General features: G+C 39.6%; 2 protein-coding genes across 3 annotated transcripts in view; both read left to right on the top strand.

Moving 5' to 3' along the window:
* Positions 1 to 11,173, top strand: part of LOC128884737 (paramyosin, long form-like) — a 28,098-nt gene extending 16,925 nt beyond the window's left edge. The window contains exons 12-16 of one of the 2 annotated variants that reach the window (XR_008459459.1): positions 7,253 to 7,448; positions 7,532 to 7,660; positions 8,262 to 8,633; positions 9,258 to 9,716; positions 10,471 to 11,173. Coding sequence is in view for 1 of the 2 variants with exons in the window: in XM_054138334.1 (XP_053994309.1) it covers positions 7,253 to 7,448; positions 7,532 to 7,660; positions 8,262 to 8,633; positions 9,258 to 9,650 (1,090 nt within the window). In the remaining variant the exon portion in view is untranslated. Of the gene's footprint in view, positions 1 to 7,252; positions 7,449 to 7,531; positions 7,661 to 8,261; positions 8,634 to 9,257; positions 9,718 to 10,470 lie in introns of those variants that run through there. The other variant, XM_054138334.1, reaches the window with a different exon arrangement.
* LOC128884747 (paramyosin, short form-like) lies at positions 48 to 7,246 on the top strand. The gene is made up of 2 exons (XM_054138347.1): positions 48 to 1,756; positions 4,897 to 7,246. The coding sequence occupies exons 1-2, from the start codon at positions 1,439 to 1,441 to the stop codon at positions 5,479 to 5,481; spliced, it is 903 nt and encodes a 300-aa protein (XP_053994322.1). The 5' UTR covers positions 48 to 1,438; the 3' UTR covers positions 5,482 to 7,246.
* Positions 11,174 to 14,498: the final 3,325 nt, after the last annotated feature.

Genomic DNA, 14,498 nt, shown 5'->3' with positions numbered 1-14,498 from the left:
CTTCAAGTTAAAGTTCTAGTTTTTTAATGAAGAATGAACAAGTGATTTGTTGATGAATCGTGGACTCAGGAATAAGTTAAAAGTGAAAGGGAGTATTATTTTTCTCGTGGAACAATTTTACGCGAGTGATGTGATATTAGAAGTTGAATTGGATCGAAGGGAAAAACTTATGAAACTTAAGAACGGAATATTTTCATATGCCAATTTATCGTCCTGATGCTTTAATAATATTATACATACAACTGATTTTGAAGCAAACCAACTTGAACGTGTCACCAACGAATGCTATAATAAAATTCCGAGAATAAGTGTAAATGTGCGCTGAGACCAGTAAGAAATACATTCCAGATTTTGGTGAGAGATAAACAATAGCAATTGGAAGCTTCCAGTGAAATAATAGAGACAGTGAATTCAGTGACACGGTTCGAGTCATTAATGAAAGCCCGTAACGTCGACACGCAACCGGGCTATTAATAAACCATCGCGCAAAACCGATCAACCGCGATCCAATTATTACCGGGAGGTGCTGATTGGCCGTCCTCAATGTGGCAACCGTAAGAAAAAGCTACAAAAGATACCACCGCACTCGATCGGCCCAATTTTTCTCGACCGTTTCGATGCAACTGTCATCTCCGACCATCCGACTATGTCAAATCTGTGAGTAAAATGAGCTGCACGAACAATTAAATAATAATTCTCGGTGATAATACTCCTTAAATAATTTTTTCACAAAAATAGACGTTTTTAACAAATTCCATAGTACTCCGCAAAAAAAAAAAACATTAACCCTCTCCCCCCGAAAAATAAAAAATAAAATATTGCGCGTGGAAAGGAGACCTCTGAAAGTATATAATAATTTCTATTCAAGGTAAAAGTTGGATGACAAATTAACATACCCACACTCGAAAAAAGCAAACGAAATTCGAAGTGGTTAAAGAAAGTTACGAGGAAAGTAGTACTCTTTGAACCAGAGACAAGAGACACAGTGGCTAGACCTGATCCACGTGAGAAGACGAAAGGGAGCGAGAGAATCATAGTGCTCCAGAACAAACGAAAATAAAAGGGCTACTAGTGATAACTGTGTCCTAACTCACAAAAATCTGAGAAAACGAAAGAGAGTGGGAGCACCAAGGTGCCCCAAAAACGAACGAAAACAAACGCCATCTTAAATTCCTGATAAAAGGAACAAAACTGTTCCAATTGAAGATCAAGAAACATCACTTATACTCTATAAAAATCACCTCTTATTTTAGGTGATAAAACACGTGTTGTTCCTAAGAGCGACAAAGACCCAAACACAACAAACTTCTTCAACTGACTCTTCCATTAAAGGAACAAAACTCTCCCAGATTAAAAATCAAGAAAAAGGAATAAAAATCACACAAAGACCCTTATTATTTTGGGGCCATAAAACTCGTGTTCCATCAAACATAACAAAATGGCAGGTGTCTTGCCGCCCTTGTACGTGCCATTAGAGCCAAAGTGGAAGCACTGGCCCACCTACATCTACGACATGAACTACAATTACGGAATCAACTTCTACCAACCAATGATCGACTATATAGACAGAAAAGGGAGGACCTCGACGGCGTTGGACTATCGGTACATGAGACTGATAGAGCCACCAGAGTTGCCCTGGTCGGATAGCAGGGCTCTATGGGAGAGCCGACCTGTGGAACCGTACACGACACGTGAACTAATTCAGCACGCGATCGACGCGGAGGATCAGGCCAGGGAACACCTGTCGCGCTTCAAGGTACGAGGAAAAATAAAAACAAACGAAAGGAGAGCGAAAGCTGGGCCGAGAAACGCGGACGATTCATTTCTTAGCCGTCGTGCGACTTGACGACTGCCTGACCTTTTCGGTTTCTAAATTTGGCGCCACGGAAGTGGCTGGCTTCTCGCGTGGACCACCAAGCTGTACGTGGCGTTTTCCAACGGGAGATTTACGGCTTGGAGGTTAACGACGTGTGGTAGTTTCGATGAGGGATGTCGTGGTTCTCGAGATCGGTGGTTCGTTAGGCTTTTAGAGAGAGGAGTCTGTTTTGTGTAGCACTGTCTGCGTGGGAGGAGGCCTAATTTAATTTTGGGGGAACCGTGGTGGGAGTATGCTTTGTGGATGTTCACCTGTGGCGAGGTTGGTTAGGCAGGGAGGGGGTTGTGGGGTGTAGGAGACATGTACACATTTGTGGAATGGTAGATTAGAGTGATTTATGTAGGTGATACTTGTATTGGATTTATGCTTTGGTGATTGAATCCAAAAAGAGAATTTTTGGGGATTTTGCAAAATAATTGAATTGAAAGTTGAAAATTTACATGTACAACATACGTGATCGATGTTGACGTTTAAGTGTCCACTCGTGTTTGGTTTAACAGGCGTATTTTTTTATTAGAAAAACAAAACCCTCAAGCCCTCTTGGAATACCCTCAGACAGCACAGAAACCGACAAACACGCTTCTCTACATACACAAATTCAAATCAATTTTCTCCACAATGTTGGTCTCAGACCCCCACAAATCAGAAATATCTAAACATAAAGCAACACAGAAACCAACAAACACATCTACACACCTTTCTACATTTTAACCCATTCACAGCCAACTACAAGATGTCTCGTAAATTGCGCTACAAGTTTAGATCGATTGCAATTGGACAGTGAATATTTGTATTGCCGTTTAAAAATATAAATAATAATAAATACGATACGGTTATAATATATTAATTATATATCTTGGCACCCAGGGCAAGACGCTCTAAATATGCCTGGCAGTGAACGGGTTAAACCAATTTTCCCTACAAAGTTGGTCTCGAACCAGCGCAAATCATCCAGACATACCAACAATCGAACAGTCAACAAGGCCCCACAAAAGCAGAAATCACTCAAACCCCAAAGGACCAAAATAGAAAGAGGTTATTTCACTTTCGATAGCATTCGCGACTCCTCTCGTTCTAACAGCTTTCAGCGTCACCTCGTCGTCCCCTCCCCATCAAAGATTAATTTAGGAGCCGCAGCACGCGAAATCCCCGCTGTAAATTCAACGAACAGCCGCGAAGCGGAAATTCCTGATCGCCATTGTCATTAATAAAACGCCGGCTACATAGCCGCAGTTGACAATTCGTGTACGTCGAACGATGACAATAAAAATATCGAGCGCACCCTCGTCGTTGGCAGCCGATTATTTGGATCGTTCGTCGAGGAACTGATGAGGAACGGGCGTCTGCCAAATCGCACGTAGCGCTTACATTAAAAATCCATCTTGCGTCTCACCCGGTGGGGAAGCTAGCGGTCGGCTAGCATCTCGGATTGGCAGTCGTGCCCGAGTCTCTAGAGAGAGTCGATCGAGTGCTACGGTCACTTTCGAATTCTGGACCGCCGCGGCTAAGTTTAGGCTCAGCTCGGTGAACGGAGCACGCCCGACGGAAAGACCTTCCTAAGGTTGCGAGCCAGGGTGGTCCTCACTCGGGGTCCTTATAGGGGTTAACGTTGTCTCCATGCTTTTTGCCGCACCCCCCAACGAAAATTGTGACGCCTGGCGAGGAAACGAGTCGGACGTTTAGTGTCGTTGGTTGATATGTCGGTCTCCGTGTCACGTATGTATATGGCTGACAGGGATTTTTCAATAAGGGCAGCAAGAGATTAACTTTTGCAGGTGAGATGTTGAGGGAAAGAAGTTTGGGTAGGTTTTGTGAGTTCGGGGAAGTTAATATGTTGACCTCTACGTCATCATGATTTGGCTGACAGAGCTTTTCATTCGGGAATTAAAAAGATTAATTTTAGAGGCAAGAAGTTGAAGATAGTAAATGTAAAGAGGATTCATGATTCTCCAATGACGGAGTAAATGATTAACTCTAGACGTGTGATGTTGAAGAAATTAAGTTTGGGTAGATTCTGTGAGTTTGGGGAAGCTAATACGTTGACTTGTACGTCACCTATGTGTGGGTGACAAAGCTTTTCCACTAGGGATGAAAAAATTAGCTCTACCGGTGAGTTTCTGAAGAAGATAGATTTGGATGAGATTTGTGAGTTTAGGGGAGGTTAATACGTTGACCTCTGTGTCGTCTTTACATGACCGACAGGGCTTTTCATTGAGGAATTAATTTTAGAGTTAAGAAGTTGAATGTTGAACCCATTTTTTAAAAGATTTCAACTGCCATAGAAGAATAGGAGAGAATAGTGCATATAGAGTCAAGATCACTCCAAGGGCATAGTATTATACTTCACTGAATTAACCTTGACATCAACTAGTTTGTCATCGTACTATAACATTAAAAATGGTGTCATTTAAAAATACGTACATGACATTTAAATAATCTTGAAGATAATATCGAACGAAAAATTAAGCAAAATTAAGTAAAGTATTTTAATACAGTATACTTAACCTAAAACTACTAATTTCAAAAATACTCAGCTGCTAACCTATTACTATTTCACCTTGATTGATCTTGGACGGCCTTAAATCTTAATTCGATAGACTCAGTATACAGAATAAATTCTTTTCTTTGGCAGTTTTTACTTTTAACAATTCATTATTTCGAATACGATGTAGACCAGGGGTTAGATGTATTCCAATAGACCAATGTATACATTGAGAAGGCACTGTGAACCACAGCCACCTCAAACATCTCGAAGCAAAGAAAGATGGAGACACACCACGTCAATTAATTTCAACGCAACAACCAACAAACCCGTAAATACTCTAACAAAAACCATTTCCTCGCCAAGCGTCAGAATTTTAGGGGGTGCGGCAAAAACACCCTGAAAATCGGTAAACAAGGACCACCCGTTATCACGCGTTCGCGAAAATCACGGCCCGTTGTTCCTCTCCCGCGCGTATGTTTGTGCACCGCCTATACCGGAGGCCCGAAACTGAAAATCTCTCGTGTCTCATCCGAAGATAGCGAATCGTTCGGACTTCAGCTTGTCGAAGACAGCGCAAGCCAGCCACGTGACCAGGGAGGTACTTCCGCGAAGATTAGAGGGCTACACTAGATTGCATTCATTCCCTTTGTTCGTGGAGAGCGCGCGTGTTAGGAGCCAAGCCAGACAGATCCAACGCGACATGGCGTCCATCAATCTCCAAGCCTTGAAGGAGGTGCAGGCCCTGTCCGAATCGCAGAGAACCCTCGATCGCAACAAGAGCCTACGAGGCAAATCCGCCAGGGCGATCGAGTTCCAATTAACCGCGGACGCTCTGAGAAACCTGACCACCAGCCAGCAACTGGCTGATATCAGGAAGTATCAGATCGAGAGGTCCATGTGGGACGGCAGGGAAACGCATCTGAAGTTGCTGGAGCAGAGGACCAAAGATTTGCTGGAGAACAGGACCAGAGATCTGTTGGACGAGGAGAGGCTCACGGCACCCTTGAACAGCCTCAGCAGGGAGCTGAGAGGATACGAGCAGAAATCCAGCAACTATTTCCTAGACCAGAGGTACCGAGACCCGACGAGACCGAGACGGTTGTACGGGTGCCTGGGATAGGGCGATGTTTTCTATCGATTGCGACGTGGATTCGCGTAGATTTAAGTGTGTAGTTGTGGGTAAGAGCTATGTGACACGGAGAAACGAGGAATAAAATAAATGAGAGACGTTCGATGTTCGATTCGTTTGATTCGCTGGATGGTGACCCGGTGTATGTTGGATCTGGGATGTTGAGACGATTATGTCGTCGATGATATTTTTTGAGGAAGATCCTGTTTCGAGGGAATTTTTATTATGCTTTTGGATAGAGTAGATATGGATTTTTACTTTCTAGGTTCGATTGAAACGTCTGACGACGTGGATGCGAAATTTCGAAATGATGTGCATAATTTTCTATGTAGAATGGCTGTGTCTTTATTTGCTGCTAGTTAAGAGGATGCGTTGGTGGAGATAGACTTAATCCTAGGGGTGTTTATGTTATTATCAACCAGTAGTTTCTTTGGAGAAACATTTATTTTTCATTTAATGAAGTAAAGAATTGAATTGAATACTTGATTAAATCACGTCACACTTTGAATGTAGATTTTTAAAACTGTCTTTTAATGAGAAGGATCAATCTGTTTGCTTCGTTTATTTATTTTTTCTTCAATTTCGAGGAAAATTTTGGATGACAGTAGCATAGACACCTTTGCTTAATGAAATCTCCAAAGCACAAAGTGCCTTCCTTAAAAAGAATCCTACTAAACTAAGAATATCTTGGAATACTCATAACATCAAGATTATTTGGATAGACACATTATTTTTGAATACCGATCAATGAATAACGTCAGGAATTGATCCTGAAGACATAAAATACCTACTCTATAGATACATTATGTTAAAACATTTATCAAGGAATATAACAACAATCGTTTTCACTGACGATAATAATTATGTCTATTTGAAACTAGAATTCTAAGATGCTGATAGTATTTTGAATTCTCCAGAACATAGAATACCTTTCTCATAAGCAACTCCTTTTTAAATATCAATCAAGAAATAACAATAATATTTTTTTTACAATTTTATTCCTATCTGAAGAAAGAATCTTAACAGATTATGAGTGCCTTTGAATCTTCACGACATAAAGTATCATTTCTATAGACTTGTCATTTTTAGACATTCGTCAATGACTAACAATCGTTTTTATAAAAAATAATCACTATCTCAAATTGAAATTACAATCCTAAGAAACTCAAAGTATCTTAAAATCTCCAAAACATAAAGTAGCTTCTACACCTCGCCTTTGAATGTCAGTCAATGAATAATAATAATAATTTTCGATAAACGATAACGATTATCCTTATTTGAGAGCAAACGCGGTACCCTCCATCCCTTCCCCTAAAGAAAGGGGTACATCTACCCCAAAAATTGATGGTTGATGAGCTACCTCTACTTAGGAGGTATCTTCACAGGGACATTAAGAATATCTCTATCTTAGAAATTTCTAGATGAATAGCTCAATATTTGAGGTATCTCCATGGGAACACCTCTAGCTTCAAAATATCTTTACCTTGGAGGAATCTCCATAGGGACACCAGCTTAAGAATATTTCTACCATAGAGCTATCTCCATCTTAGGAATACCTTCAGCTTAAGAGTATCTCTACCATAGAGCTGTCTCCACCTTATGGACCTCACAAGCTTAAAAACACCTCACCTAACTCTCTCCCCTTCCCCCATCACCTTAACCCAACCACTTTCTTTCGATCGCCAAGGCAATACCATCACCAAGAAACCCCGACAAAGTGACTCATTGCGGTATTCTGTTCATACAAAACGAAATAAATTAGCAAGCAGACCAGCATCGAGATCGAGCAGCTGAACGCTCGCGTGGTCGAGGCGGAGACCAAGCTGAAGACCGAGGTGCAGCGCATAAAGAAGAAGCTGCAGATCCAGATCACCGAGCTGGAGCTGTCGCTCGACGTTGCCAACAAGAACAACATCGACTTGCAGAAGACTATCAAGAAGCAATCTCTCACCTTGACCGTAAGCGAAAACACGCTTTAATAAACGGTGACGGTACGCTTTGGCAAGGGCGGTTCTACCAAGCTGTCGTTTATTATTCACAGGAGCTTCAAGCCCACTACGACGAAGTTCAACGCCAGCTGCAGGTAACCCTGGACCAGCTGGGCATCAGTCAAAGACGTCTCCAATCGTTGACGGCCGAGCTCGAGGAAGTGCGCGGCAACTACGAATCTGTAAGTGCTATGACGCGTTGGCGTCGACGGAAATACACGAGACGGAAACCTGATAAGTGGCGACTCGGAGCCTCGAGTCGCTTGAGAAACTGTTGACATGTTCTGCGCCAATTTCGTTCAATCTAGAGTTCTTCAAGTCCTTAGGGTTCTTCGATGTACCCAGCTATATGAATTCTAGCTTAGTAGATGAATAAAATTATTGTGAATATTTTTAACTGTTTTAATATTCTCTGTTGAAATGAAACACTGTTGAAATATTTGGGTTCTACGAGGTACTCAATTGTCTGAGTTCTAGCCTAATGGATGAATAATATTGTTGTGAATAGTCAACCAGCAGTTTGATGAGATAATTTTAATCTCTTGAGGAATGAATTTCAAATAGAATTTTTGTAAATTGATTTTAACAGACAAATATGTTGTCTCATGTTGTGCGAAATTGCTCAAGTGACTTTGTACCTGACTATGGTACACTCGATCTCAAAATAAATAGAATGTGAAAATGTTAAAAGATGCTTGACCAATTCTTGACCAACGGACAACGAAACGAATCTTTTAATTTCACGATGCAATGTTCAAACGATGCTAAATTGTATTCGAACAGGCCCTCCGTGCGAAGAGAACCGTCGAGCAGCAATACGAGGAGTCGGTTAGCCGCATCAACGAGCTGACCACCATCAACGTGAACCTCGCCTCGTCGAAGGCCAAGCTCGAGCAAGAACTGTCGACCCTGGCTGGCGACTACGAAGAGGTCACCAAGGAATTGAGAGTCAGCGACGAGAGATACCAGCGAGTGCAGAACGAGCTCAAGCACACCGTGGAGATCCTCCACGAGGAGCAAGAGCGCATTGTAAAGATCGAGGCCATCAAGAAGTCCCTCGAGATCGAAGTGAAGAACTTGTCCGTGCGATTGGAGGAAGTTGAAGCCAACGCCATCGTGGGAGGCAAGCGTATCATCAGCAAGCTCGAAGCTAGGGTAAGATGTTTAATCCAATAGTACTTGGTGTTTGTTTCTGATTTTGTAGAATTGCTCGGGTGGATGAAACATGAAGGTTCTGATGTATATGGAAAATAGATATTACAGTTATAAAAACTGTATGTCATGAGAGTCTAAAAGTAGATCAGGCATATTAAATGGAATCTTAGGAGATGATTCTATGTGAAAAATTGAATCGAAAATGTAGAATAAAATTTTTTCATATGACGTCGTATTTTCGAAAATTAAGTTTGAAAATTTGTCGGAGTAACTGTGCCCTCATTAAATCGCATCGAACGTTTTCTAATGTGTCGTTGTGGAAGAATCAAGTTCTAAAAATATAAAATATCTACAATCTAAAATGGTATCATGCCCTCAGTACTAAACGACGAAGAACCAACTTGTGAAAATACAAAATAACATGAATCTAAAATCATGTTTCCCCCTAAGTCTTGTCAAAACTTATTTCACTATTTGAAGAAAGCAGATTCCTTGAAGAATAATAAACCACTGCATCCGCCCAGACTCGGACTCGATCCATACCTGCTTATTTTCCCCCAAATAATAATGAAACATTAAACGTTCAACAATGTGACAACAATTTCTGATATTTCCATTTTGTAGATTCGTGATTTGGAACTGGAATTGGACGAGGAGAAGCGCCGACACTCCGAGACGGTGAAGATCCTGCGTAAGAAGGAGCGCAACATCAAAGAGGTGATGATCCAGGTGGAGGAGGACTCGAAGAACATCGCGCTGCTGCAGGAATCCCTGGACAAGGCCAGCCAGAAGGTGAACATCTACAAGAGACAACTCCAGGAACAAGAGGGCATGTCCCAGCAAAGCGTGACCAGGGTCCGCCGATTCCAAAGGGAACTGGAGGCCGCGGAGGACCGCGCAGACACCGCCGAGAGCAACTTGACTCTGATCCGCGCGAAACACCGCAGCTTCGTCACAACCTCCACCGTGCCCGGTTCCCAGGTGTACCTCGTCCAGGAGACGAGGACTGATATTTAAAAACGCCACCGCCATCGACACCCCACCCTTTGCCACTTCGAATGCCACCTCGTCGTCTTTAGAAACGTAGGTATCATATCATGCAACTGCGGATCTTTATGCAAATATTGTGATGTAAAATATACGTTCAATATTTTTTTATATTATTACATATTGTAGTTTCTTGTATACTCAAATTTCTTTGTTCTGGAATTTATTTTACTGTGAAGATAGTGTAATATAAACTGTACTTTCAACATCATCTTATATTATTGCACGCTGTAATTTCCTATAAATGCATATAAATCATCAATTTACATAAACAATACAGTATACATATATATGACACGTATTTAGTAAATTATAAATACCAAACTACTTTTATTTTGTCCACTCCATGGATACTAATTCAACAAAATTAAATGCGCACAATATTAAGCTTCCAATGCACAATGTGATCAATTGAGATGCAATTAAAACAAGTCCTGTGAATGTGTTACGAATTTCTTAAAGATATTTTATAATATCTGCACACGATGTTCTCTACTGATAGTCATTAAACTTTTGCTACTTCCAATAAAAAGAGTAGATGACCATAAAATAATTCCATTATCGAAATTCAAAATAAAATTACAACTAGCAATTGTAATTGAGTCATGTCGATCGAGTGCTGAAAATTTAAATACACCCTCAAGTTAGAAAAAAGTAACGATCATGATTGTTGATTTAAAACATGGCATTTTGATCAAGATGGTAATCTAAAAATACTACATTTCCTTTTTCTTTTGTCACTTTCTTAGGCCTTTTAACAGCTTAATTACATTCCCCTAATTTTCAACAGGCGTAACGAATAAATGACGAAAAAAAGGAAGAGCCCCAACACATCATCGTAAGACAGAAGAGCCGAGAAGAGAGTTTCCAACGGGCCGCAATCGGGAACATCGTGAAAAGGGGGAGAATAAGAAAACCGTATCACCTTATTATTCATCCGTACTGGCGACAGCGCCCAAACGACCCGTCGTAAATTCGAAAAATAACTTGGCAAACGCGACGCGGTACCCGTCGCAACGAACTGCAAAAACATAGCAAAGGCAAAGCAACGAAAAAAAAGTAAAATGAAGAAAAGTTAACAAAACGCGCGACCATCGTCTGTATTCGATCAAATGAAAATAAAGATGTACGCCTAAATCTATATGTACGCACGAAAATCAACGATTCGGTAAATATACTTCATTGCATCTGTTATGTGAGAATCGCTGCGCGTAAGGAGAGAGAAAAGTAAATAAATAAATAAAAGAATATAAAAAAAAAATGAACACAAGACCGTACAACCTGCGCCTTACGGCAAAATTGATAGCGCGTGTCGCACTTGTATTTAAATGAATTAACTTTAATTCTACTTCTATTATTATATATAAATATACATACATATATATATATAATACATATAGATAGGTATTATTGCCCATACACACAACTCTCACTGTACGACATACACAATAACCTGTGTCAATATTAATTTAATAAATAAACTGAAACACGTACGAATTTAGAGCAACTACATTTCCGGTACTATGAATCAAAGGTAGGCAAAATTCTCAACTAAATACAATATTCTAACTAAATAATTAAATTTAACATTCGATTTAAATGTTAAGCTTGCAGGTACAATTAAATTAAATATTACATTCAAATATTAACTATGAATAAGTAATTGAATATAACATTTAATTCAAGTGTTGATATTGACGCAATAATTAATTTCAACATTCAATTCGAACACTCGAATAAATGTTTTCAATTCTAATTTTAAGAATTTTTACCTTCGCCATCTGTAGGAAGACCCCCAAGTTTGTCGTAGAATAGTTCTCACTAGTCTCGCAAAATGGCGCCACCTAACTAATGTCGCGATAATTATTTCTGAAACATACTATATATACGTTATAGCAGTATTTTTATTGCCCAATGGTCCATTCGTGATTCGCCTCAGTCACCTGCAACAGAACAAACGCATATTATTCTCTATTCTTCAAAGATAGAAAAGAAATCCGTAGATGGTCTCCTTTTTTTGTTCTTGCCCTAACTGAAACTACGAAGTTACTCCAAAACGGACGCGATGGTATCAGACGCAACACTAATAGCAACCGCGATTCATAGTTATTCGCAACACTACCCTGAAAGGAAACGCGAAAAATACTACTTGAAAATATGTAAATTATTTCAAATCGGACGCGATTTATCAGTCGCAACATTAAAACCAATCGCGATCAATGTTTATGCGCAACACTACCCTGAAAGAAAACGCGAAAAGTACTACTCAAAAGCAATCGTAAGGTGCATCATTATTCGAAACACTAATCTAGTAAGTATAAAAGGCACAAATCGCGTGCACCAAGTAATACGAATCCCTGATTAAAAATTCACAGCAACCATCTCAGGCTGCGCAGAATCATAGTGGCAGCCACTTTGGCTGCTTGGTGATTCTTGAAGTGATGATAGTGTCAAATTTTGGGCTCTTCGTGTGACGAAATACTAATTCAAAACGCGTGAATTTACAACAAATCGGTCACGATTCATTTATGCGCAACACTAATGGCACTCGCGGCTGGTCTTTGTACGCGACTCTACTCTGGAAAAAAACGCGAAACATAATAATCAAAAGCTAAATTGACTCTAAACACTACTTTTAAACGGACGCGATATTCATTATACGCAACACTAATTGCGATCGCGGTTGATCTTTATTACGCAACACTACCCTGAAATAAAACGCGAAAAATCAATCAAAACAATCCTAATAAACGAACGCGATATTTTCATTTCGTAATACTAAAGCAATACGCGATTTGCCCAATTGACACTGGATGATGAATTCCCACATTGGGGTACATGACCCAAACAAACAAGCTACTACAACTACAGGCGAATACAGTGACAAAATAGTAATAGTAATGACTCCCCATCTTCGAATCCGAAGATGGAGAGCCATTCGTTGCAGCCCTTTCTTGTGACAATTTGTCAGGGCCTCTCTTCTTTCTTCGGACGCATTGTCCCATCTGAAACTTATAGCTAGGGTCGAGGTTCAGTGCAATACGTGGACGTTCAACCCGGTGAACCACACGTCTAGAACCTCGAGGGAACGAGCGTTTCGAACTACCCTACTGATCACGACCGCGACCGCGAAGCAACCACTCAGAGAGTCGAGACCTGAAGAATCGAGAGCAAATTCCGAAACAAACGGACCAAAGCTCCGTTTGCATCGTGATCCCAACGACTCCTCAAATCCACCTACAGGTGCAGACCCATCACGTACGCGCGCGCGACCTACCCAAACTAAAGTGACGAGATCTGCCCTGGACCCTACCTACCGGGATTTAACATACACACCAGAAGGTAAGTTACCTACCTACCTAGCCCTATATTTAAAAATGCCAAAACAATCACACCAACACACACGCTCAACGATCCTCAATCAAGGCTCTCGGGCGCGACCTAAACTAGGGAGATGTCCCGGGACACCTTCGACACCCGAGGATACCATACAAAACATTCACACTCTAAAGGTACGTACCAGTTCCTGAAATCGACTGACAGAGGCTAGCGACCATTGCGTATATGTAATATGTATATATCAATATTTATTTGCAAAACTTGGATGGAATACGATTGTCGATAATTATATTCGTTAGATCCATCATATAGTTCAACGTCAATTTATTAGTTTCATCATTTCATGAATTTATCATTGATTTGTGATGAAGATTAATATCGAAGCTATAATGAATAGCAATAGAAATATAATGGTACGAAATACCATTTCATTTATAGATTATAATGAATGTATGAATCAATCATACATGAACTTTCAATTTCATGAATTTATCATTAATTTATGGTAATGCTTAATACTGAAGATACAATAAATAGTATCAGAAATATTTTGATACAAAATACCATTTTATTAAACCGACGCAATTCCACATCCTAACCACACACACGCACATGTGGAAGTACATCGTGCACGATACGCTAGCACAGAGTCAGTCGCTCACACAAATTATTATTATTCTTAAAGACTATATCATCGTGTCCATTGCCTTCGCTCATCCAAGTAGCACCTGGGCACGTGAATGAGTTCAGACAACGAACACGCAAGGGTTAAACCTGAAAATCCTCGCTAAAAAGAATAATTAGTAAGTCTAAGCGGTCTAGTTTCGCATCCTTCTGCGTTATTTTATTTTCAGTAAAAATGGCACGACTTTTTATTTATAATATTGAAGTATTGAGTATTGAAAAATTTAATTATCAATAAAATGATTTTAATAAAAATTGAATTATTTATGGAAAAATGTGACGTACAAGTTTTTGCAATAGTATAATTTATATTGAAAATTTAATATTCATATTGACCTAATAAAGTGATTCCCTTGTAAAAGTATATTTCCTAATTATTTATTTAACGAAACAGAGAAAATGAAAACTTAAATATCTTTTCAACATTTACATGCCTTTGTTGTGCACATATAAAATGTAAGATTTTGCAAATTTATACAATTTTTGTATCTATAAGAAAGGTATATTGAAGAGGCTATTGAAAAAATGTTTAAGTTTTCATTTTCTCTGTTTCGTTAAATTTGTAAGAAATTATGAAAATGTATATCATCGCAGTAATTCACTGTCTCTAGAAAATGTAGCTTACCATAGTAAAAGTACTTTGACTCGTAACATTTATCAATTCATAATGAATGTAAGAAAAGACTGTACATTTGCAAAATTATACAATTTATGTCTAACAAAAGAATGTAATTATTGAAAGAATGTTCAAGATTTACATGTCTTTGTTGTGCACATATAAAATGTAAGATTTAG

Source organism: Hylaeus volcanicus, chromosome 1 (genome assembly GCF_026283585.1).
Source record: "Hylaeus volcanicus isolate JK05 chromosome 1, UHH_iyHylVolc1.0_haploid, whole genome shotgun sequence".
Classification (NCBI taxonomy): domain Eukaryota; kingdom Metazoa; phylum Arthropoda; class Insecta; order Hymenoptera; family Colletidae; genus Hylaeus; species Hylaeus volcanicus.
Note: the sequence above shows the minus strand (reverse complement) of the source record. Positions and strands in the feature narration are given on the sequence as shown.